The 25,849-nt window shown below is 40.9% G+C and overlaps 1 protein-coding gene across 1 annotated transcript in view; it reads left to right on the top strand.

Annotated features, from left to right (window-relative positions):
- The window catches only part of prdm16 (PR domain containing 16), a 151,216-nt gene that overhangs the window by 77,977 nt on the left and 47,390 nt on the right, over positions 1-25,849 (top strand). Inside the window, exons 7-10 of the mRNA XM_048614876.1 lie at positions 2,201-2,224; positions 2,346-2,430; positions 18,079-18,248; positions 20,244-20,321. Coding sequence (XP_048470833.1) covers positions 2,201-2,224; positions 2,346-2,430; positions 18,079-18,248; positions 20,244-20,321 — 357 coding nt within the window. The remainder of the gene's footprint in view (positions 1-2,200; positions 2,225-2,345; positions 2,431-18,078; positions 18,249-20,243; positions 20,322-25,849) is intronic.

Below are 25,849 nucleotides of genomic sequence, written 5' to 3' on the forward strand. Positions count from 1 at the left end.
TTCAGTAATCTAGGACATGACAGGTCAGGAATGGAACGACCATGCTTCAATCTCTTAGTTTATGGAAAACTGAGCCCTTGTTTTAAACTAGAGCCTCATAATATACAAACAACAAATGTTGTTTATTGCATTATAAATTTGTCGCTGCATCACAGTTGTTCAAGCGTGGAGACACTGAGTTATAAATTTGAGCTTCTCTTAATTTGGTACACCAGACAGCAACTATTTCCAGTGTTTCTGATCTTCCTCATTAGTGTGAAAGGTTGATGAAAGGAGTAGTTTAGGAGCAAACAATGCAAAGCAAATAAAGAATTAAATATTGTGAATAGGGCAAAACCAAATTGCTCTGATCATCAGGGCAAGAAATCCAAACATTAAATTGTGAAAGGTAATGTTTTAAATTTCTAAACAAAGTGTTATAAAGATAGTCAGCCAAGGATGACAATGGAATCGAAGAGGTTAAGGAGCTTTAAGTGGAAGGATTAAGAGCTTTGGAAGGCTCAAAGAAGCATGTATATGTATGTATTCATGTGTTTCTGGGTATATGTTTTTGTGCATATGTTAATGTGTGCATGTGTCTTAGCGTATTTTTGTGTGTGATAGTGTTTGTACATTGGTACGTGGGAGCTTGCATGTTAGTGTGTGGGTGTATGCGTACATTAGGCAGTCTGTGAGTATGTGTATTTCAGCCTGTTGCGTGTTTTTGTTGTGTTTGTGCAGTCTGTTTGTTTTTGTGGGACTAGTCGGTACATGTACATATCTCTCATCAGGTTGTGATGCCTTTCAGCAGCCAACAACCTGCCAACACTCATTGTTCACACCGTTTTGATAAAATTACAGCATCCATTAGAAGGCCACTAGATTATTCAAACAGAGATGTGTGACGAGCATTTTGTAAAATATAGCTTGCTGAAGAAAAAAGTAATAGTGTTTACACTAACACCAGGACTTCATCTTGTGCCTTATTCACCTTGTGCAGTAAAACCTTGCATTAAGCTGGGAAAAGTTGAGCCACATTAACAATTGATTAATTAACTGCTCTGATAATTGTTGGACTGGAAAACATTATTCCTGAATTATGATAAAACTGATTTTACTTCTGGAAGCAGTTACAAAGTTAGACGACATTTAAAATACCCCACTAATGGAACAGGAGAACCATATAAGGATTTGCCTCTCCAAGTTGAAGTGGAGCAGTTGAATATTTCAATGAGTTAATGACTCTTTCTCCATCGAACCACACGGATCACAAAGGGTTCTAATACAATCCCTGGTTTGTGCTGATCTTAGTTAGGATTGAGTCACTACAGCTTCGGCATCCCTGGAATATGGATAAAAGAATTCAGCCAGAGTTTCATCTCCTCATCACTATCCAGTCATCCGTTATGGAAAGTTAGTGTTTGACCACATAAGACTGTATTCCTTCCATTGTCAAGTTGCCCAATCCTTCTCCCAACATTAGGCTACAAATCTGTAGAATGAGTGAGATACTGAAGGGCTGCTGAGGGAGATGGATGATGGATAAGGAGGGCAAGGATATCCTTTAACAAACACAGAAAATCAGGAACTGTGGCGAGAGAAACAGAATTAATGTTTTCAATTCAGTATAACACTTCTTCAGAACAGGGATACCCTTTCCGCTGTAAGCTTAGAAAGAATTCTACTGCCCTGCAGAAACCCTCTTCTTGCATTGTTTTTTCCAGTGTTATTGTGCAGGAAGTGGTAGAATAGTGTAATAATTACAGAACTCTAGGAGTATCCCAGAGATCATACGTGCAAATCCTGCCTTGGCTGGTTACAGAACTGTGTTCAATACTGTCAGATGTGAGCAGAAAAATAATGACCACAGATTTGATTGTTATTAACTACAGTCAACTGGTATACTGGCTGGTCTGGCTTACTTGTCCGGTGCTGTGGACTTGAATCTTGATGACTTCAGGGCAGCAGACGTGGTCCTGCCAGTGTTCCCCATGTCCCAGCAACAAACAGTCAGAAAGTTTGGGTTCCCTGTCCAAATCATGGCAAGTTCAGCGCTCCCACATGGGACTGAGTAAAGCATAAAGCTAAAGGTTCAGCTATTTAACACTCTTCAGGTGAAAGCTGTGAGGTTAAACAGGAAGGGAGGCAGCCCCCTTCCCTACAAGTTACACTCAGAGTCCGCAGCCAGGATTTCATCCCAACCTTTGCTTTTCTCTTTCAGCTGGAACCACCTGCATTACACAGCGTAAGTGTGCATCTTTCCTTAAGACAACATTGTTCCAAAGTGGTCCTGAGTGTCTGAGGTAGGACTTTTGGTTTGGGAAATGCTGGGCGCTGATTTAACTCTTTACTTCTCGGTCCAGCAGGGTGGAGAAAAGGAAAATGATGGATCCCCTGAACTCACTGAAGGAAAAGTACCCGCGCCCGAACCCACTTCTATTCCACCCTCAGGTATGTTAAGACACCTTCTGTGTGTGTGTGTTTTTTTGTTGAGAAATTTAGCTGAAGCTGTCATCTTCATGAGCACATTAACATTTTCTGGAGTGAATCTTTGTAATTACTGTAATTAGAGAGATTTTGTATGGACAAAGAATTTCTTTTTCTGGATATTAAATCAAAAAACAGCTACATAAAGAAAAAGAAGGGAATTTGTCTCTTTGACCTGCCTTTCAGCCTCTTCTGTCTGTGCGAACTCTACTAGAACTATCTTAAAGGAATTTTGTTCTTTTTACAGAGCCTTTTATTTTTCTTTATGTGGATTGTCTGTCTGTTTTTTTGCTGAAAATATCTAGTGTGCATGCACGTGTATAGTGCACGTGTAATGTGTGTGTGTCTGTGTAGTGGACGTGTTTGTAGTGGATGCGTGTGCAATGTGTATGTGTGTGTAGTGTGTGTGTTTGTGTAATGTGCTCATGTGTGTCTGGTGTATGTGTCTGTGTCCATAAGTGTGTGTGGTATGTGTGTGTAGTGTGTGTGTCTGTGTAATGTGCTCATGTGTGTCTGGTGTATGTGTCTGTGTCCATACGTGTGTGTGGTATGTGTGTGTATGCGATATGTCACGGTCTCTGCCTCGACCCTTTGGAAAGCCATTCCGAAATTCAGAAACCCGCTGCGTGAAGTAATTCCTTCCAGTTTCACTTTCCCCGTGACCATTTTAAATTAATGATCATCCAATACTATCTCCCAAAGCAAATGCAAAAGCTTTCCTTCTTCAAAAGCCTTCATAATTTTAAAAACCTCTTCTTCTCGATATTCTCTTCCACAGTGGGGAAAAGAAAGTCGGACACTCTCAAGTCTCTCCTTGTCGAATAATAGGCAACTATCTGATGAATTATTTGGAGATCTTTCATTTTTTTTGGTTCTTTATAGGTCCTGTATAGATGCAAGAGTCTAGGCAATGCGACCAACTTTAAATTAATTCCTAATTCTGTGCCTTTAGCTTTCTGTTTTCATGCACTGAGGAAATGATTGTCTTTCAATGAGACCTCCTGATTTAAGCTGCCACTTTCGAAGGCCTCTTTCAGTTTAACACGCCGCAAATATGTTTTCTTTCCCAGCTTCAATAAATAACACGGAGGAGGTTTTCTTTTGTAAAAAGTGGGAGCAAGTGACCAGGTTTCACAGCTAAACTTAGTCTGCTCATTGTTCTGCCTTCCATGTCTGTTGCTTTAATAACTTCCCTCGATTTTAGTGGAGGGCCTGGCTGACAGAGGGGGCCTGTCTGGCAGGAATATCCTGTGTTTGTGTGCCTTAGAATGGAGTGCACACAGGGAATGATCAGATATGGACAGAGGCGAGCAAGGCAAGGCCTGTGGCAATTGTGAGAAAAGGAGCAGCCGGGGAAAGAGGTAAACAGCTGTGGGCTGCCTTCATTGTGATCCGAGTCTGACAGGAGTGAAATAGATGTGGAAAAGCAGAGAGCGGAGTTTTCTCTCCCTCACTGCATTCTCCTGTTTGTTATCTCTCTTGCAGGCTGCCCATGGGATAACTGTCTGGCATGAGTTACTAGCATTAGAGAATGTGATCTGGCACCCAAATTGAATGAACACAGCGTCCAAGTATGCAGTTGGTTATACAGCACTTTTGCTTTAATTTTTAGAATTGTCATCCTAGGTTTTCAAATCTCCCCATGGCCTTTCCAAACTTACCAATGTAACCTCCACTAGCCCGACAAAATGTCTCTGGATTCCTCCCTTTGTAGCTTTATGCACATCCCTGATTTTTTCCCTCCACCAGAGGTAGACAGTGTCTCTAATACCTTGGTCCTGAGCTCTGGAATATCTCACAAACCACTCCACTTTCCTCTCTTTCTCTCTGTCTTCCCCCCCTCCTCTTTAAGATACAGATACTGGTCACCAGACCCAATAGTTCCTGGTATTGCTTGGTGACAAATTGCAACTGAGATTCTCACTGGCATCAGCAGGTTGCCTATCAAGAGGGATTATTGCTAATTAGTGAATTTATTAACATCAATCTCACCTCGCTAATGTGCAGCTTTCATTCATACCACCCACCACAAGCAAATTGGATGCTGAAGATTCTCAACATCAAAGTCAGAGCAGATCAGCTCACCACTTTCTGCAAAGGATCTCCATGTTGGACACTGGGCACCAACATCTCAGGGCACACTCAATGGGCACCAGCCACATATATCCCATGTCCATGGGCTTTGTCATCTGGACATGTGCCACCCTCAAGAACTCTCATGGCACATCTCCTGTCCACTTAGACGATGCTTATGCATTTCAGTGCTGCATCTCAGGGATGCTTCAGCAACTGTCATTGTAATGCTGCAGCAAGGAGACTGTGTCCTCAGGGGCACTTGCCCAGCCCATGGACTGGATCAGGCTGCATCACCAGGCTTTTCACTTGCTGTCTTTGTTCTCACTCACTCTGAGCCTATCTGGATGCTACGGCATCCCTGCCTTGCCTGGTGTTACTTTGCCTTTTCACACATTGCCTCTCAACCAGAGATACCAGGTTCACAGCACTGCTGTGTTACCTTACTGTTTGAGAGTAGACACAAAGCCAGGAAACTTGTCATGGTTGTCAGCAGTCTTAAGCAGTCAGGTCAAGGAAGATAATCTTCCTCCAGGCCATCCTGACAAACTAAATCGAGGGCAGCCTACAGTACCAGTCCAGGGGCTGGAATGCATGTTGTCAGCTGCACAGGATGATCAGAGTCAGGGTCCTGTCCTCATAGGGATGAGGAGACAAAGATTGGGCATACCACCACCCCTCTTGATTCTTTCCGCCCTATTGTGAGCTGTTTTCCTCCTGGGATGAGACACGGGTAGGTATTAAGGGAGATGAAAGTGAGTGGCACAGCTGTTACTGTTGGTGCAGGTGGAGAGGTGTCCCGAGCAAGTGAGTTGGCAGCACAGATGGCGTGCAGGGTCTCAGGAGTCAGAACGGGTGACAGTGATGTTGCAGACAAGAGCAAGAGTGGTAGTGCATGAGCCTTGGTGGGAGGCAGGTACAATGGTAGAGATCAAGTGAGTGTGAGGCATCAAAGAGAAAGTGGTGGCACTTACATCGGTAAAATGGAGAAGGACATTAACCTTCTTTTCCTAAAGTGCTGAGATTTCTTCCAGACACCTTAGATTGTTTCAACACAGGTAGTGACCTTTGACCAGGCTGTGCCCTCTACTGCCCATCCTGAGGGAAGATGGTATCCCACCTTGGCACCATCCCATCCAACAGGACCTCCTGGTTCCTGCCCACAAAGTGAAGTGCCAATTTTCCCTTGTCGGCCACGTCTGAGCCAAACCTCAGGAATCATGTCAGGTAGCTCCAGACCTGATAGTGGTCTTGTCCGGGTGCTTAGCATCCTCTCAAAGATGGCATCAGTACCAGGGATGCCAGCCCATTTCAGGATCTCCCAGCAGTGGTGAGTTGTTTCAGATACAGCAGTAAATGGAGCTAGACTTGGTAGGTCAAGTGGGGAGGGTTGTGGGGGGTGGCGGGGGGGTGGTGGGTGCATGGTGGGGGTGGGGGTGTTTGTTAGTAAATGAGGTGAGTTTGGTGAGATGTGGCAAGAAGCCATCCAGAGAGAACCCTCCATGAAACTTGAGGAGACTGACTCACAAGGAACAAGATGCAAGCCGTAGTATCTGACATTTTTTACGTTGTATGGCCAAATCTTGTGTAGCCCCGATAAATCTTCATTATGAGGCCATGCAGAAGAACAAACGTAGAAAAGCCTGACTTGGGCCTGCACAGAGACATTCAGGTTACAGGCTAAAGGTAATCTTGGAAGATGAACCTACCATAACCATAACTCAAACCAGCAGTATGTCAGCTTCAACTCCCAGTTGGTGTTGAGTCAGCTGACCTCAGCAATGGGACTCTGCAATTGTTTAGACCAGTCCTGAACCAGAGAGGGGAGAAAATCAGCTTGGGTTCCTGCCAGTGATCCTCCTTCATTATCTTGGCCGTAAAGACACATTAAAGCAATGGAGAGGATGTAGAGAAGAGTAACAAAGAAGCTCCTTGGCACAAAGAAAAGTAAGTTATGAGCAATCTTTCAAGGAGACAGGAGACTTCAGTGAGAGATTTAAAACTATAAACTGTCTACGGAAGGCAGGTTCACAGACTGATAATTATAAATGTCAAGCTGGTGAAAGACAAGTCAAGGGCTGATGTCACAACTTTCTTTGCACAAAGATTGATCAATTCTCAAAATGGGCTTCTTGGCAGCTTATTATTTTGTTCATTCTTGGAGAAAGGGCATTACCGACAAGAACAGCATTTACTCATTAATGAGAAGATCATAAAAAGAAAGACAGACTTGCATTTATACAGCTTTTTTGGCCATGATGATTGGCTGAACTCTGGGATCAGTTCCTCTGTTCTTCTTCACAACCATGCCATGGGATCTTTTATACCCACCTGAGAGGAGACAGGGGACTTTGGTTAACGTCTCATTTGAAAGACAGCACCTCAGTACTACACTGAAGTGTCAGCATAGATTATGTACTCAAATCCTGCAGTGGGAGCCTGGTTCTCAGGCAAGGCTTCTACGAACATAGTTGACTTTAAACCATCCCCAGATGCCCTTGAGATGGAAGCAGTAATGAACTGTCTTGATAAAGCATCTCCCACATTGCTGTAAGGTAGGGGCTTCAGGATTTTGGCTCAGTGACCTTGAAGACACAGAACTTAAAAGATGACAATGTTTCTTGTTGCTCTTGCACTTTGGAAGTTGCCAGTTCTGGGATCTGCTGCCAAAGGATTCTTGATACAGTGCATCCTGTTAGAGAATATACACTGCAGTCCCATTGGAAATTTTGGATGTTTAATCTTGTGGCTGGGATGCTAATCAAGCAATCATTGATAATTGGAAAGAATGCTCCACTATTTGCTCAGGTGTCAGTTTAGCACTCTCAGCTATTTCTTTTCTGTACAAAGCTTGGAATCAGCTAAATTTTCAATCATTCTGTTCACATAAGTTCCCCAGTTTAATAATAATTCTTTGTGTATGTGTTTGCATACAGAAAGAAAGAGTTGTATTTACATAGCACTTGTTTATGATTACCAGACATCTTAAAGCTCTTTGCAGTCAACAAAGTATTTTGATGAAGTGTAATCATTTTTGTAATACAGAACCTAGAAGCACAGGCCACCTAACACAGCCCCGAAAAGCAGATAACAGTTATGCAATTAGATAACCAAAGAATTGAGACTATGCACAAAAATATTGTAGGTCATTGTGACTTATTCATGTCTGAGCCTTGTGGGTGTCACTAGCACTTGCCAACAGTGTCAGGTCCTTTTGCTTCATTATTCCTGAAAATAACCAGAAAAGTGGGGCTACCAAACCGACTCTTCCATTTTCTAATCCATTTTTGCCTGAATAACACTAACTCTCACCTCCAAAGTGGATCCAGCAATCATTGTCACCACTCTCCAAATTTTAGGGCTTAGGAGCATATCCTTGGTTAATAAGACTGATGGACAAATGGTGCATTGATCCTTTTTTGTATATAGGGCAGTAGCTGTAAGTGGGAAGGTGCACGTTTACAGATAATGAGGTAGTGTTATCATGATAAAAGTACAGCACAATAGAATAACCATCATGAGAAGTGATTTCCTCCTACTCTCCTCTTAATTCATATTGGGGCTGGATGTCACCTGCTATGGATAATGCTGTACTTCATATGTGAACCAAGAACATGAGAGACAATTTGACCATAACAGGGTGCAGGATTATCAGAGTCAAGTTCAATGTTCATCCTGTTCCTCACCCAATGCTTGCATTTTCTAGAGGTTCAGAGCTGGTGTGTGGAGAAAAGTTCCTGAATGAGGAACAAGAACTAAAAGTGGCACTAAAAGCATAAGAAGGGGGAATGGAAAGTTAAAATCCTCTTTCAGCAAATAATTGTTGAAGCATGAAGTCTTTAGGTAAAAATGTTCTCTGAGGCAGAGCCCATTGAAACTTTTATGGGAAAATTGGAAAAATATCTGAAACAGACAAAGGCAAGCTTATGGAGAGAGAGCTATGAGGATTAATTTTGTGCTCTGCTTTAATGGAGAGCTAGAAGACAGAATGGACCAAATGACCTCTTTTCTGTTAACAACATCTTATGAAACTATAGCTTATTTCCTCTCCATAACCCAAGAGATCAAGAGTTATGACAACAAATTATAGAACCTTTTGTGTGATACACAAACTGAGAACAGCCTACTCTGCAAAAAGCAATGACCAAATCTAGGAATTATTAATGGAATTCTATTTTATAGATGATCAATTTTCTCTGTGCTGTCCATTCTTTATTTGATTTATTCAGAACTTCCAGTTTAAAATTCAATAAAGAGCACATTATTCTTGTTACTTTATAATTCATAGTTTCTGATTATGCCCTCTTCTGAAAATGAACACCAGGATTACTGTGTTTGTTTTTGTGCGTGGCAAAGTATATTGAGCCTTTTTTGTGTGTTTCAAATAGTTTGCTGGAAAAAATAATAAAACAAAGGAAATATCAAAGAAGAGTTTATGTTTTCACGAACGCTACTTCATTGCACTGCGTGTTGATCGAATAAAAACTTTTAAACAATTTTGTAGCATTCTATTCCCCAGAGCCTGTTTAATAGCTGTACAGCATGCAAAAGGTCTAAGGGAGGTTGCTCATATTTGTACTGTAGAAAATATAGTAGCTGATATATGGCTTCCTACAGCTTTCCTGCTGCTTGGAGGTGATGTCATGCACAGATCTATAAGGGAAGTGTTTAGCCTTTTAGCTATTGTGAATTCTGAGGAAGCTATTGAATTCAAAAGGCAGCACTTAAGAGTCTGACCCGCACTCAAACAATTCAGTTCTCAAAAGGGGGCAATGTTTAATTTCCCAGCTACTTTGGAGTTTGTTTCTCCTTGCATGCACCCCCACTACCACCATTTCCCTTCCAATTTTATCACTGATTGTGATACAATCATGTTTTACGAGTGACTGCTAAATTGCTGGATGCAACTGTTGAAAGAAATCGTTCTATCTTCAATTCAAATCTTATTTCCTAACGTATTATTTCTCTTTCCTCCAATTTTCTCCTTCCTGTTCTCTTGAGTGTTTGCCTTGGGTACTTTTCTACATCTTTACCTGAGGTATGTTTCATCATCTCTAGTTGGGGTATGGTTCCTCACCTTTATTTTGGATGTAGTTTTATTTCTTTACTGGAGTAAGATTCGACAAATGTTGGTTATTTGCCTTAGCTTCAACCATTTTTCTCTTACCCCACCCCGCAAGCTTTTCACAAACAAGCTGTATTCCTACCACTACCCAATGCCTAAGCAACTATGTCTCCAACAGGATGTCAATCTGAACCAGGAACCCATACAAATTGTTTTCTTCTACATAGATGCTGATGCCAATTTTATATTGTTCATAGCTGGTACCCAGCTTAAGAAAATAACTCCGCGGGGAGTTTGATCCTGGGATCCTTGCTTGTTCATATTACCAACCGCATGCTGAGTAAACTGATTGAGTAGCGTAGTTCATCATCTTCATAAAGTTAACTATTCTTCAGGGGAAGACAGTAATGTCCGGATTATTTTCCTCTGTTTCGGTCCTTGTTTTCTGTCTTTATATATGGCCTCATCTGAGAGATTACTGAAGATGTGGGGAGGCACAGCAGATAAGATTAGCCTTATACATTGAAGAGCCGCATGACTTGAAGCAGGAATTCAGGATGATGGTGTTTCCATATAGTTGTTTTCCTGTCCTTGGTCAGTGGTGGAGGTTACGGCTTTGTGAGGTGCTGTCAAAGAAGCCTTGGCGAGTTGCTGCAGCACATACTGTAGATAAAACACAGTGAGGTCACAGTGCATCAATGATTGAGAGAATAGATCATTAAGGCGGTGGATGGGGTGCCAGTCAAATGGGCTGCTTTGACCTGGATGCTGTTGACCGTCTTGAATGTCTGGCAGCTGCCAATGCTTAGAATCATCAAAGAAATGCAAGGGAGACTGCAATTTGTATTCTGTAGGTCAAATTAAATAAGACAGAAAGAGATTATTTGTATCACATCTTTCAGATGTAACAAACTGCTTCCAATACAATTTATTAAAGTGTTATACAAATGACCACAGCAGCTATTTTATGAACATCAAATTCCGTCAAGTAGCAGTGAAATGAATTTTCAATTAATCTGTTGTTTGTGATGTTGGTTCAAGGATGAATGCTGGCCAGGATGCTAAGATAACTTTCTGCTTTTCTTCAATAAAGTAGCAGTGGACCTTAAACATTAAGAACAAAAACTGATAAACCTCTGTTGTAGGACTCAGTGAAGAATAGATGGAGCTGTTATCCAATGCACAATCTATAACACTTCAACATATAACTTGGAGATTATGGTGTTCAAGGATTAGATTGCTCTTTATTGGCTTTGTAAGTGAATTATAATGGTTCAAAAGCAGAAATAAAACACAAACATTGGTAAATACAGTGCAGGACTATTACTATCTGTAAGAGAAAGATAAGGTCCATGTGCTTAAATCTAAGTATTCCTGACAGGAATGTTAACCAAACACGTGCTAACTGCGGTCCTTTCTTGGTGTTGGTTAAGAAAAGAATGTTAGCCAGGACAATTGTCGTCACATATAGAGACGCTGAATGTATAACTTCAACCAGAACCCACAGAAAGAAGCTCTGTGTGGTTTCTATTTCCTTATGAAGCATCTGCAGAAAATTACTTGAACTTTATCAACTCAGTCAAAAGTTCAACTCAGGCTCAAAGGTTGAGACATAATAAATGGTGTCATTTAAAAGAACTTTAAAATATTTTGAAGAGTTGGAATAAGATAGTGATAAAAGCCAGTAACACTCAGCAGGTTAACTGTTTTACCTATTAAATTCCCTCCTTCTGAACCCCTCAACCCAACTACCACGAGCACCGGCACCAGACTAAACAGGATACGCACTAGCCTGCTCAAGCCTGCGCTTTTATTCAAGAAAATCATGGCTGATTTGATTGTGGCCTTAGCTCCACTGTCTAGTGTAGCCCTTAATATTTTCTCCCTGTGTAGACATTTTCTTTCTTCCTCACAGCTAACTTTCCTACCTATCTTTGTTTGATCAGCAAATTTAGCTACAAACAGCCAATCCCTTAATCCAAGTCATTAATGTAGATCGTAAACAGTTGAGGTTCCAGCACTTACCATGGTGGCTCAGTGGTTAGCACTGTTACCTCACAGCATCAGGGACCCAGGTTCGATTCCACCCTCGGGTGACTGTGTGGAGTTTGCACATTCTCCCTGTGTCTGCGTGGGTTTCCTCCTACAGTCCAAAGATGTGTTGTTTAGGTTTATTGGCCATGCTAAATAGCCCCGTAGTGTTCAAGATGTGCAGGCTCGGTGGGTTAACGATGGTAAATGTGGGGTTATAGGGTTAGGGTAAGATGTTCTTTAAAGGGTTGTGCAGACTTGATGGGCTGAATGGCCTCATCAATACTTTAAGGATTCTATGAGACCATCTTATCTTTTAACCTATTTACCCAGTCAACTTTAGCTACTTCTGCTTTCATACCCATGTAATTGCCCTTATTTAAATTATAGACCCTTGTTTCTCACTCTTAAGCTACCATGTTATAATCACTCCTGCCTAGGGGATCCTTTACTGCACTGGTCTAAAATTAAACCTGCCTCATTTCTCATTACTGAATGTAAAATGTTCCAGTCTCTGGTTGTTTCCATAATATATCGTTCTAAGCCACAGTCCTCAATACACTTCATGAACTCAAGGTCCAGGCTAACTTTGATTTGTCTCATTGATGGGAAGATTAAAGTCACCCAAGATTATTGCTGTATCTTAGTAACAACTTTCCTCAGCTTTGAAAACTCACCTTGTCAATTGCACTTTTGATCAACTCCCTTCTGTCTTCTTCCATTTCTTACTTGGAATACCATTCCCTTATGGAATCCATTGGGAGGCAATTCTGCTTTAAAACCCTGAGGTAAATACAAGTTCTAAAATAATTTGGTAAGGGAATGGTACATTACTGTCCATCTATCCAGACTGACAGAAATGTCATCTCTTCATAGCATTCAGTTGGTCATCAATTAATCCAATATTTTTGGCTTCACTGTTGCATATGTATGTTTATTCCACATACTGATTGCTCACTGTATGAAGAAAAACTTGAGTGTCAACCCAAAGTTTGACTTTTACTAATTTAACTCATCAGCTTTTTTCTACCCTTGTTTAATTTGAGGTGATTTTGTGAATATATATTTGCCATAGCATTTACAATCCTGTGCAACATCTCATTTCAAATCTGAAGAGCCCAAAGTTTCCACTGTTTTTAAGACCAGAGCTAATCCTCATGGCTGTTCTCCAAGTGCCTGAACATCTCCCTTGTGTCTTGGTGACTCAGTTGGAGCATTGACAAGTCAAGCTTAAAGGGTGGGTCCACTTGAGAATCCATTCTGTTACTCTCCATTCATTTTTAACATCCTTATCTTAGCGCCGATCCTATTTGTTTTGAAAACAAGTCTTGACAATAAAATGCGTCTCTTTCCATTCAGGTTGTACACTGTTATCTTAATTTCCACTTGCTTTATTTTGGAAGAAAGTCAAGAAATGACTGCTGTATGTAGCCTTGCATTTGATGATAGGTGCGTCTGAGCCCGCCTTAGATTATAAACAAGTGTGTAATCTGAGAGAAACAGGGCTCCTGAAAGGGGGATGCATGTGGCTTTTAAGTATTCATTGAATCCATTAGCTTTTGCCATTGACACTGGTTCAAAGATGGAGTTGCCTCACATTTTTGTCCAAGATTCAATCAAATTAGTTTGCATCATATGTGGTGGCAGTTAGAACACGACATTTTCCCTCAGTTTCCCTGCGATAGAGAGGCGAGAAATTCAGCAAAGTGACTCACTCCTGTCCCCTGCCCAGTGACTCAGTCTTGTCCCTGAGTGGAATGTCTGTGGATTTAAAACCTGATGCAAGCCTTGAGCATATAACCTAGATTGCATTGCTGAGGCAGTGCTGCACTTTCAGAAGGGATAGCTTTCGTGTGAGGTGTGCAACATGAGTTGTGTCTGGCTGCACCATTCGAAGGATGGAAGAGCAATTGTCCTGGTCAACAGTATCTGTCGCTCAATGCCATCAACAAAGATTAGTTGTTCACTCATCTCATTGCTACTCAGGGGTCACCGCCATGTTTCTCAACATTTCAACTTCAAAATTAATAAAATCTATTGACTGTGGGATGCCCCGAGTAGTGAAAAACGGTGAATGTTCATTTGTTTTTTTTTGGTGGGCACCAGGCAAGAACAGGATAGAGTCGGGCTGTGTCCCCTGCATTAGAGTGGTGGATGTAAACTGTAGACCATTATCTGACACCAACACCTCTGACAACCCATATCTTGAAAATCAACTTCTCAAAACTTCTCAAGTGTTGCTACTTATGGTACTGGGCATAAACACATTTATCCACATTAAAAAGAACCAAAAGAAGGAAGTTTTTCCCTTCCAGCTCCTTCCCAAGTTTTCTTGTATTTGACCATGGAACATAAGGAACCGAGTTTGGATCATTTCTCCTTCCAAAAGAAACTTGACATTTTTTTTCTCCAACTGTTCAATATCTCTGTCTATTTGTGGATACCAAAAACAATTCCTTGCCATGGCTTTCATATGGACCATCCCTGTGCACTCTTGACAAATCTCCATTAAAAACCTTTCTCCCAACCTTGGCAGAATAATGGGCACCATTTCGTTGTGAATTTCTTTGCTAAATTCTTTGACAGATTCAGGCATGTCATTTGCTAATGTAAACTAACTGCAGGTAATCGGTAGCTGGAATGAATCAGCAAATTCATGGGAAATAGTACTTCAATAGTATTAGTTCTATTTACAACATTTAATATCGAACTGATGGACCATTAAAATTTATGCCCATTTCTGAAGCTCTGCTGCTACAGATAGTATTCTTTTCTCTCAACCAAATATGACCATAAGGGCTTGGTGAGGTAACAAAGTGAATTCCCTACTGCACAAGTGTATCTGAAACTTAGTAACACTGTGTTGATAGCATTGGTGCCTCTTTCTCAACTTGTTAGTAATCTTGCTCTGGCTTTCTTAGAGTTCATGATGCCAATGCTACAGGCTTCCTCGCGCCATCTTCCATGATGTGAGTTAACACAATACCTAGCCCCTGTGATGAAGCATCACATGCTAAAACCTTTTGTTTTTGTGCACAAGTCAATACTTACTTCACTCCTCCAAATGTTTGCTTACATGCCAAAGACCATTCCAATCCATTCTATCTTTGAACAGTTGATACAGTTAATGTTTTATATCAGATTGCATTAGTTCAGTCCAGAATGAATTTAGAATAACACACAATAATGACAATTGTTACAATTTAACTGTGACGACTGTGCTGATAATTATGTCCCACTTTCCCCAAGCTGTATCAAATGCCAGTTAAACCACCAAGATGACCAATTTGTCTCACTGACTGCTATTTAGTACAAAAGCAATTCACACCAGATTTTACCATTAACAGAAAGATAACTATTTAATGTATAATGCATTAACAAAAAGCAGTGTAGAAAAGATATCTAATCTACTACTACGTACTTAAACAATTGCCCTTTAATAAACCCCAAACACATACACACCTATTCATGACTAAGACAAGCAAAAGACAAACAGTTTAACATCAGTACAATGGGTGGGACAAAAATATAGACAGGGTAAACAAAATCCCAAAGGTCACAAATCCAGATTTGAAGAGCGGGTTATAGGAAGCTCTCAGTTCTTTTTTTGATTTGTTGCACTGATAGATCAAAAGATTCATAGAATCCCTGCAATGTGGAAACAGGCCATTCGGTCCATTGAATCACACCAACCCTCTGAAGAGCATCTCACCCAGACCCACCATCTTACCCTATCCCTGTAACCCTGCATTTCCCATAGCTAATCCTGTGCATCCCTGGACATTATAGGCAATTTAGTGCAGCTAATCCACCTAACCTGCACATCTTTGGACTACGGGACGAAACCGGAGCACCCAGAGAAAACCCACACAGACACAGGGATATTGTGAAATCCCCACACAGACATGCTGTTATCTGTCAAGTGATGGCTTTTTTTTATTCAGTAGTCAAATCAGATGAAGCCAGGTCTTTTCTTGTTAGAATTCTTTATATTCAGCTTTCTTGGTTTTCTGTCTTTTTCCTCAAAGAAAGAGACAGAGAAAGAAAGATGAATGCTTTCAGTTTGCAGGCTCTGGAAGTTTCTCTCTGCTGTCCTGGTACTCATAGCTTTTGGCACTTTGCAATTCTGACAATCAATCAGAGGGCTGTCATCTGGCAGAATTTGCATAAGTCAAAAAACTCTCAATGCTGTTCAATCATAAATTCTCCTCCTCACTGCTTCAAAAAGCAATACTGTATTGCATGGATTTTCAAGTTGTAAAGCTCTCCCTATATTTCAGCTGTGTAACATTCCAACTTCCATTTCGATTTATAATCCCAAGAAAGAAAAATATGCAGTCTGCTACTCTTTTTGACTGTTCTAAATTCTTTGCTGTCGGGTCACTTTCCTTTCAAAATCTCCTCGACCTTTTCCTATGTTGGCTGGATATTTTCATCATCAATTTGGTGACCCGATGTGTTACAATCGATGCCAGGATGCAACACTTGTGCTTTTAACTTTGATGCCTCACTCTTGAAATTAATCTAGGACTTTGTTCAATCTTATTGAGCTCCTTCTTTGCTTCCTGCTAATTAGAGTGTTATCTAAAATCAGCAAACTCCTTTTATCTAACTTAGTATCTTATTGATGACATGCTGGAACACACAGTATCAGTAGACACTCCAGAGACTAATGTTCTTTATTGGTACAATCCTATGTTTGTCTGAATGTACCTTAGTTCCTCATTCTTGGTGGCTAATTCTAATTGCAAATATGTATTTGACAAATCTACTTGACTGAATACCTTTCCATGGAAAATCAATTTCTAAGTTAAAAAACATTTTATCACTAGTAGGCAGTAGATAAGTATCATTCTTGGTTACCTTATTATCTTCTACATATGTGAATGAACTAATTTGCGTTATGAACTATCAGTGTGCTCTTAATTCACTGCTCTTAATTGTACATGATATTTCTAATCTATCCAGCTCTTTAGATTTTCTTTTAACTGTACATAAGGCACTGGCCTAGTCTTCCAATATGTCAGTTGTACCTATTCTTTAGCTTCACTTTGGCATTATAAGGTCTAATTTTATCATTCATTCCTCCTTGCTCAAAGACCAGTTTGTGGTCTTTTACCATTTTCTCAAATGTAAATCGTACTTACCCTGATCTCCAGCATAAATAACTTGGCCTTGCTTAAAATAACATTTCCTCAAGTGGAAGGCTTGTGCTCAAAACTCAAGGCTGACACTCCAGTGCAGTGCAGTTCGAACATGACACTTTCAAAGGTGAATGAGATGCTAAACTGAGGCTTCATCTGCCTGAAGGCGTGAATGTACAAGATTCCACTATCTTAAAATAGAACGAGGAAGTTATCCCAGCTGTTATGGGAAATATTTATTCTCTCAATCAATATAACAAAAAAGTGGATTTTCTGGTCTTTATCACGTTGCCTTTTGAGGGAATTTGCTGAACCCGATTTGACAATTATGTTTCCCACATTATTACTGCGATGACTGCATTTCAAAAGGTACTTCTTTTGTAGCCAAAACACTTTGAGATAGCCAGTGGTTGTGAAAACCACAAAACTAATTCATGCCTCTGCTTTTAAGGGTGCTAATATTGTGGGGAAAAAGGAGAGAAAATTAGGGTTAAAAAGATACCATTGTTGAAAACACAGCAAAGATGAGCTAAATGGCTTACTTCTATTGTCATGTTGTGCAGTAAAAGTACAATGAAGGTAGTGCATCTTACCAAAATTCTTGTAGCATTTTATACAGAAGAGATCTTGGACTGCAATCAGTGCTACGTATATAGAAACCAAATCCTCCTTATCTCATTATACAATATCCCTCACCACCCATGACATTGAATCTACAAATGACAAATAATGGGGCGATATTTGCAGTAGTGAAGGATGTTTTGTTTCAAATAGCTCACCAATACAGTTCCAGTGATTTCCACTAGAGGGCAAAGAACTACCAGATGGTGTCTTTCAGTGATCATTTCACACAGCGAGTAACAGAAACTCAGAATACTCTCTACCAAAACCCGTGAATATGGAGTTGGGTTAGGAGTTGCATTGGGCGTTGGATGGGTTTTTGGATAGTAATGGATATGGGGAAAAGATAGGAGATTAACACCAGATAATAGAAATAGCACGATGGCCCAAAGGGCCTCCATCTGCACTGTACCAATGCAGTGATTCTGTGTTTTTAGGTAAGGACACATGGATAAAAAAATGAGCAAACAGGTTTGAGATACAGATCAACCACAATTTCACTGAACAATGGGGGAAGTACAATGGACTGTATAGTTTACTCCAATTCCTACGACTGTATGACTTAATTCAAAGCTTGCTTGTGCTATTGTACCTGGCAGCGACAGCAATTAAACTGTACTTTCTCTTGATCTCATTCAAAATATGAGGCCTAGAATTTAGGTTGTGTTTTTTTTACAGATGGCTGCTATGGAGACTATGACAGAAAAGCTCGAGAGTTTTGGCACACTGAAACTGGACAACATGGGCGCTCTGCAAACCCACCCTCATCAGTCATTCAACTTCCGATCGCCACCATCCACACTGTCTGATGCTATCCTCCGCAAAGGAAAGGAGCGTTACACGTGCAGGTTAGCGGAAGCTGTAACCACAGTTACACACTGTGGTTAACCTTCAACAGTAAATAGGCAAACTCCTTAGTATTTATGTTCACTGCATCGTACTCATCCCTAACATCTAACTGAATAGACAGAATTACATAAAATATACCCAACAGTTTTGTGCCAGTATTTACACTCTGCACAGGCTACCTCACAATGAACTTTAATACACCCTATTGGCATAATTTTCTTTGCGTCCCCTGTCATGTGTTTGTCTAGCTTCCCCTTAAATGCATCAATGCCATTCATTTTAACTAATCCACGTGGTAATGCAATTCACATTCTAACCACTTTCTGAGTAAAGATGTTTTTTTCTGAGTTCCTTGTAGGATTTGTTTAATGACTACCTTAAATTTATGGGCCCCAGATTTGGTCTCCTCTACAAATGGAAGCAGCTTTCCTCATGGTAGCTTTATCAAACCCCGTCATAACACTCAGGAAATCTATCATGAACAATTGAATTGTTGCACTCACTTTCAGTCACATTGTGGACAATGCACATCCTTTGACACAACGTCATGTGAGATTTGCTCATTTTAAAGGCATCCATAGATTGAAGTAATATTGTGTGATATTAATCATGAATGTAAACGTGATTAATTCCATTGTCCACTCTTTTAATAGAACTGTGAGCTTATCTATTTGAACCAGTGAACACAAGCGCATTAACAAATTGTTAATAATATCACAAAATTATCTCAATCGAGCAGCTTTTCAACAACACTGTGGCGTCTGTTCTGTAGTCTGCATTATTATTCTAGATCTGAGCCATGGATCCTTAAGGCTGCCTATTGAAATTTATTCCACATACCTGTTCATCTGCATTTATGGCAAGGTTCTACTCCTAACAGCTCTTACTGGAATCTCCATTAGGTTCGAGTCACTGAATGGCACTATTTGAAGTCACAAATGACATACGCTGTGACTGTGATGAAGATACATTATCATAGAATCCTTACAGTGTGGAAACAGGCCCTTCGGCCCAATAAGTCCACACCGACCCTTGGAGCATCCCACCCAGACCCATCCCCCTATAACCCACACACCCCTGAACACTATGGGCAATTTAGCATGGCCAATCCACCGAGCCTGCACATCTTTGGACTGTGGGAGGAAACCGGAGCACCCGGAGGAAACCCACACAGACACAGGGAGAATGTGCAAACTCCACACAGACAATCGCCCGAGGCTGGAATCGAACCCGGGTCCCTGGCGCTGTGAGGCTGTAGTGCTAACCACTGAGCCACTGTGGCTGCCCTATTTGTAATCTGTGACCTTTCTGCTGCTTTGTCCATCTCTTTCAACCATTGTTCAGACGAGTAGGTCCACTCATGCTTGGTTTTAATCCTCCCTCTCCAATCATAGCCAACCATTTCCAGCAATGGCTTTTCTTTTGGCTTTTCTCTCCACTCCAGTGCTATTACCTTGGAATCTCCGCCCGTAGTTTCCTCATCTAGCTCATCAACAGGATGCCTTGTGTGGTGCAATCAGATTCCATGCACGCACTAACAACACTCAGCTCTTTACTGCCTCTCCTTGACACTTTCCAAGGCAATCAGACCAGAAAAACTGCTTGGCTGTCATCCACTCTGAAATGAACCACAGTGTCTTTGAGTTAAAGCTGAGATGGTTAAACCCTTTATCTTCTGCCATTAAGCATGTGCCCTCATCACTTACACCATACCCCTTCGAGGCTTTGTTTAAAAATCTGAAGCTCCTGATGAACCCCATAAATCAGAAAGAGGCGGACATTTTGCACTGAGCAGGTTAAGCAGTGCTTATCAACTTATTTCTAATTACTGGTGTCAATCATCTCAAACAGATTGCTTCATTGATAACATCACAGGTGTATTCAACACAAGGAATAAATCAGACATTGGCGTTGTTGGGGATCACAAATCATGCAGAAACTTCTAGAATTGGTTGACTGGTGACGTTGGAAAATTGCTTTTCATCCCCCTTCAGGTACTGTGGGAAGATTTTTCCAAGATCAGCAAATCTTACTCGGCATCTCAGAACGCACACAGGAGAACAGCCGTATAGGTAATGTCACTAAACTTTCATGATACTCTGCTACTCAAGCCTCTTTGTTAATCCACCACATCTCCCTGCTGTGTCGTCTCCTCAGCCTACTGTGTCTCTTAACTGACGCTGAACTGATTGTATGCTTGAAATACTATAAAAAATTCAGTAAGTGTTATCTCCTCTTGTCGATAAACATCTTGTGTCTAGTGTGCATGTCACACTTCCACATCTCACACTTTTAGAAAGAAAGGAAGCCAGCCATTTCATGTTGAGCTTTCTGAAGTGGAGCCAAGAATTTTAAAGAAATTAAAAGCGTCCTCTTAAGTAAAAACAATGATGCTATACATCTGAAACAAAAGTAGAGATTGCTGGAGTAACCCAGCAGGTCTGGCAGCATCTGTAGAGAGAAAAATAGCCTAACCCTTCATCAGAACTGACTCAAAATGTGAACTGTAGTTTTCTTCTGCCAGACCTTCTGAGTTTCCCCAGCAATTTCTGTTTTTGTTTAAAATCGTCGCCAGTTGTAGCAAAGAGCTACATTCTCTGCATTTACCTCTTTAGACCACTTCTCAAAGGGTGAACATTTGGGCAGTATACTTAACGGGAGAGGTCTGAGTTAGGTATTGTCTGAGCTAACAGTTAAATGCTGTAACTGTGAGAAGTGTCATTGAAGGATCAGCCTAAAAAGTGGAGGTGGTGCCTCCTGACGGCCAAGCAAGTAAACGCACTATATAGTATGAGAATTAGTCATTTGGTTGAAGACTTTCCAAGTTTGAGGCTTGATCAGCGATGAGGCCACATGCTTCAGCTTTGGACTGTGGTACAGATCCTACACTGCGGTATGGCCTAGAATACATTCAAATGGCCTGATACAGAATTCCAATACTGAGTTGCCATCCCATGGACTGTTTGTTTTTTCTAGAAAATAGGTTTGTTTGAGCCCTGAGTAAGAATGGGATTGAAACTTGCAGGGAGGGTGGGGACTAAGAATGGCTTTAAGAGATAGGACATTTGAAAGATGGACTTTGAAATGTTTCATTCATTCTTCTTTCTTTCTAAGATGATAGATGTAAAAACCTTGCTAAGGGTCTAAAAGAATTGACATTTAATTGGGGTTCTAAAGCTGAGGGAAAACTTAAGTGTCCATAAAATAAAAGCTTGCATTTATAAGGCACCTTTCATGACCATAGCCAAAATGTTTCATAGCCAATGAAGCACTTTTTGAAAAGCAGTCAATGCTGGGGTATAGGAAACCTGGGTAACAATCTGTGCACAGCAAGATCCCACAAGTTGCAATATGATAATGATCAGATAATGCGTTTCACTGATGTTGTTTAAATGACACCAGAAGAAGACCCTGCATGAAACAGTTTACATCCACTGAGAAAACAGATAACATCTCATTCAAAACACCGTACGTCTGATGGAGCAGTACTCCTTTGATATCATACATCTGCAAGCTGGAATGTCAGCTTAGATTAAGGGCGCAAGGCGCTAGAGTGAGTCTTGAACCCACAACCCTTTAAGACTGCAACCAACTCATCCAAAGGTAATATCACAAGATTAATTCTGCAAGTGAAAGGTTGGCGTTATTTGTGGCATTATTGATACGGAAAAAGGTGCTGAGCACTCTCCTCTCCATAAGGACGCCCAAGACCAAACAGGAAAAAGAAAAAAAACTGTGTAACAAAAGCAGAGGAAAATATTTCTCTCTAGGGTCTGATTAAGACCTGAGGGTATAACTACATTAACCTTTACCGTGCCGGTCATGGCACTCATGCTAACCAGATGTCACTTTGTTTATTTCCCAGGGTACAGGGGAATGTGATCACAGCAGTATAAGGATCCAATGGGGACAAACAAATCATGCACAGCCCTCACTATTCATTTTAAACTAATGTGAAGAGCTCTCGTTTATTTGATTGTAAAAGCAAATTGAAACTCAACACAATATAAATTATTCCCAGCGTTAAATACCTAGGATGTGGAAACCTCTCATCACTGTACCCTAAATGGAAAAGGAGAGCCTTGTTTATTCCTTCCTCTTCATTGATATGATGGCTGCATTTGTACCAAGCAAACAGATCTGAAATGGCTTGGTATCCAGGGTCACAGAAGTTGTCTGTATCAGTTACACTGCCATTGGGAATATTTAAAAATTATCTGATTTTAGTGATCTGCGGTGCTTGGGAGAATCCAGTGTACACACAGCAAGTCGCACATACAGCAATGGAAAATAAATGGCCAGTTTCAGTAATGGTGGTTGACGAATAAATGTTTGCCTGGACACCAGGAGGATACCTGGTGCTCTCTCAATAGTGGCACAAGGATGTTATATAACCACCTGTGAGAGCAGACAGTATAGAGCAGGAAGATAAGTGAGTGGTGCAAATTATCCAGATCTGCTGCCTGAATGGACTACACCAATCACAAGAGAATCAATGGCTGAGTAACTCAGAAATCATTGAATGGGCTCTTGTAGTAGTGTACCTCTGAGCCAGGAGATAGGGGTTCAAGTCCCATCTGCTCCAGAGGTGTGTAATAACATCAGTTGATTAGAAAATGCCCACAAATCACTGAGATAAATAGGAACTGGCAACTGACAGCACTTTCACCCTCTTTGTCCTCCACCAGAGCTGCTCAGTTCCATCTTCCAAATGGAAAACAGTTAGGAACAATGAATAATCAGATAATCCTCTTCCCTGCCCCCTCCCCCCACCCAACTCAACCGTGCGAGTCAGAAGGAATGCATGAGGGCAAATGTAACAGACCCTTTCACTCATTGGAAATCTACCGGATCAGCCCTGAGAAGCTGCAATGAGCAGATGAAGGAATTTTAAAAGTGCACCGAAAGAAGATTGATTCTGTTTAAATCTTTGCCCATTATAGACATCACTTTTCGCTCCCTGTTTGGCGTCAATGTTGCAGATTGAAAATCCCCTAAGGATGATATTTTAACTTTGTCAGCTTTTTTTTTGTCCTCTCTCCCTCCTTCTCCATGATTAGGTAATTTAGAAACAATTTACCCTAACAAATGACTGAGCTCATTTTCTCTGCAACTTTTCAAGTTGACTTCGAGGTAAATATGCAGCACATTGGATAGCAGACCGGGCCTTTGTTTTAAACCCCTTCACGGTTCACAGTGCAGAGCACTTCACTCGCACAGTGATTATCAGATTGTGCAAGGAGATTGTCTGATGAAAAGTGACCGCTTGAAAACCCCAGTTTAAGAGCAAATGATCCGGCCACTGCACTGATGACCAGCCGGCCCAGATAAAGTAACTCTCGGTCCCTGGTGCACTAAACAAAACATTCAGCTTTCTCGCCATCTGACAATTGTCTCTGACCCTTGCAGCACCAGGGTCTTAAATTAGCAGCAGGCATTTTTTTAGGCAGAACATAAAAGGATTCATCTGATTAAAACTTTTGATGCCCAGCAATTTTCCCAGCACAATTAGCCGCGCAAGTGGAACTTTGCTGTTTGTACAGCGAGGTAAAATTGTGGCATATCAATTCTATCAATAAACCCCTGGGAACAGCTCACAGACTGGTTTGCTGTGTTCTACTTACCATGTGTTAACTCTTCAGGGCTCCTTTCTTCATGTTTCCTTTTCCTCCACTTCTCATTGCACCTCATTGGCTAAGTGCAGGCTGGAGGTGGAGAATAAGTTGTACATCCAGTGCATTATCACATTGTCAGTCCCCACATGTGAACTCAAACCACCAGGATCAGAGGGCTATTTTAATTTGGAGCATTGTGACCACTGCTCCCTGCAGTTTCAGGCTAACAAGTGATTGAGAATGGAATTCTTGGCTTTTTCTTTCTCTCCTTCCCCATCACCATTACCCACCCGCAACCCCCTAACCTTGTGACATCAAACCAAACCGAGTTGGAGCACATAATTCAAGTCATCTGATCAGCAAAGACACATTGCTGCATTATCAGATGGGCTGGAAGTTAAAGATACCATTTGCAATGTCCAGGTGAGGGGGTTGAGTTAGCTCCCCTCTTTTTGACCCATTTGGTTGACCATACCAAGGATTTTTATTTATTTTTTGTGTGCAGCTACATCATACTTCATTGAAACATAATCAAGAGTAAGGTAATTATAATGAAAGTGGAATTTTATTACTTACTAACCCTGAGAAAAGTTTAAAAATGCAACATCAAACATTGGTGTAATGTCTAGAAATGGGAGGGTGCCTGGGATGAAAAGGAAAGTCAGAAACAGATAGTTTTTAAAAAGGTCCTTAAAGTCCTTGAGATCTTAGGTTTTAACCTGAGGCCATGGTTGTTTAATTGATGCCTTGTTTCCTCAGCAGTGGTGAACTTTGTGGATATCCTTGAGGTTTCAGTTAAAGAATGTTTTTCCAATTTTCCTTTTTCCTGGGAGCTGGTTTCCAAGAGGCTGAGAGAAACAGAGAGAGAAGGGAAAAAAACCTTTCAGTTCTTTCGTTATCAATCCAGTTTCCTTCTCCCTCTGCCCAAAAGTTGATACAGTATAGCCCCATTTCTGGCTGCATTGTTAATTTTCAAGCTGGATAACTTGCAAGTGACTTCATCCCAGTCATGAAACTTATAGAATGTTACAAATCAGCCAAGGCATGCGCATCATAGTCTCAATGCCTTTTGATAACCATGTTAATTTTCACTCAGACTGATTATTGTTCATTGATGGTTTCATGAGCTTGGCTCGACCTGGTCAAGTGACCACTGCAGCTAACTTCAGTCAAGTTTTGTTTTTCTTTTTTAAAGAAAACGTTAGTCCATGAAAGATTTCAGGTATAAATGTCAGACACTGGAAGTCAAAAATTGATAGCCCATGTTTACCATTATTACAACTTAAGACACTGTAGTCCACTCTCTCCAGTTCACATTATTTGATTTTTAAGAGACATAAAAACTGCAGATGCTGGAATCTAAGACAGACAAACAGGAGGCTGGAAGAACACAGCAGGCCAGGCAGCATCTGGAGGAAAGGAGCAGTCAACTTTCGGGCATAACTCTTCTACAGGACTGAAGCAGGATAATTCTTCAGGACTGAAGAATGGTAATATCCGAAACATTGTCTGCTCCTTTCCTCCAGATGCTGCCTGGCCTGCTATGTTCTTCCAGCCTCCTGTTTGTCTACATTTGATGTTTTTTTAAGGTTTAATTCCATACAGTATGTTATTTACATTGCTTCATCTGAATTATTAAATCATTCAATCTTTCAGCAAATGAAAACAACATGAAAATATTAAGATGCAGACTATTGGAGCTTCCTTTATCATGGTCAACAACATCTTTAAAGTAATAAAGTGTGTCCCATAGTACAGGGGCATTATAAGCACAATTTGATTCTTAGGTAGATAGATAAAGCTTGGTGAAAAAGGAGCATCTTAAAGATGAAAAAGATGTTAGGAGATGGGAGACAAAGAGGCTAAGCAGGAAATTGCAGCACTTACAGCCCAAGCAACTGAAGCAGTAGCCGCCTGTGGTAGAACCGTTAAAATCATGGATGCTCAAGAAATCAATATTGGAGGAACACAAATACCTCAGAGGT

The sequence above is a fragment of the Rhincodon typus genome, chromosome 31 (genome assembly GCF_021869965.1).
Source record: "Rhincodon typus isolate 14 chromosome 31, sRhiTyp1.1, whole genome shotgun sequence".
NCBI lineage: Eukaryota > Metazoa > Chordata > Chondrichthyes > Orectolobiformes > Rhincodontidae > Rhincodon > Rhincodon typus.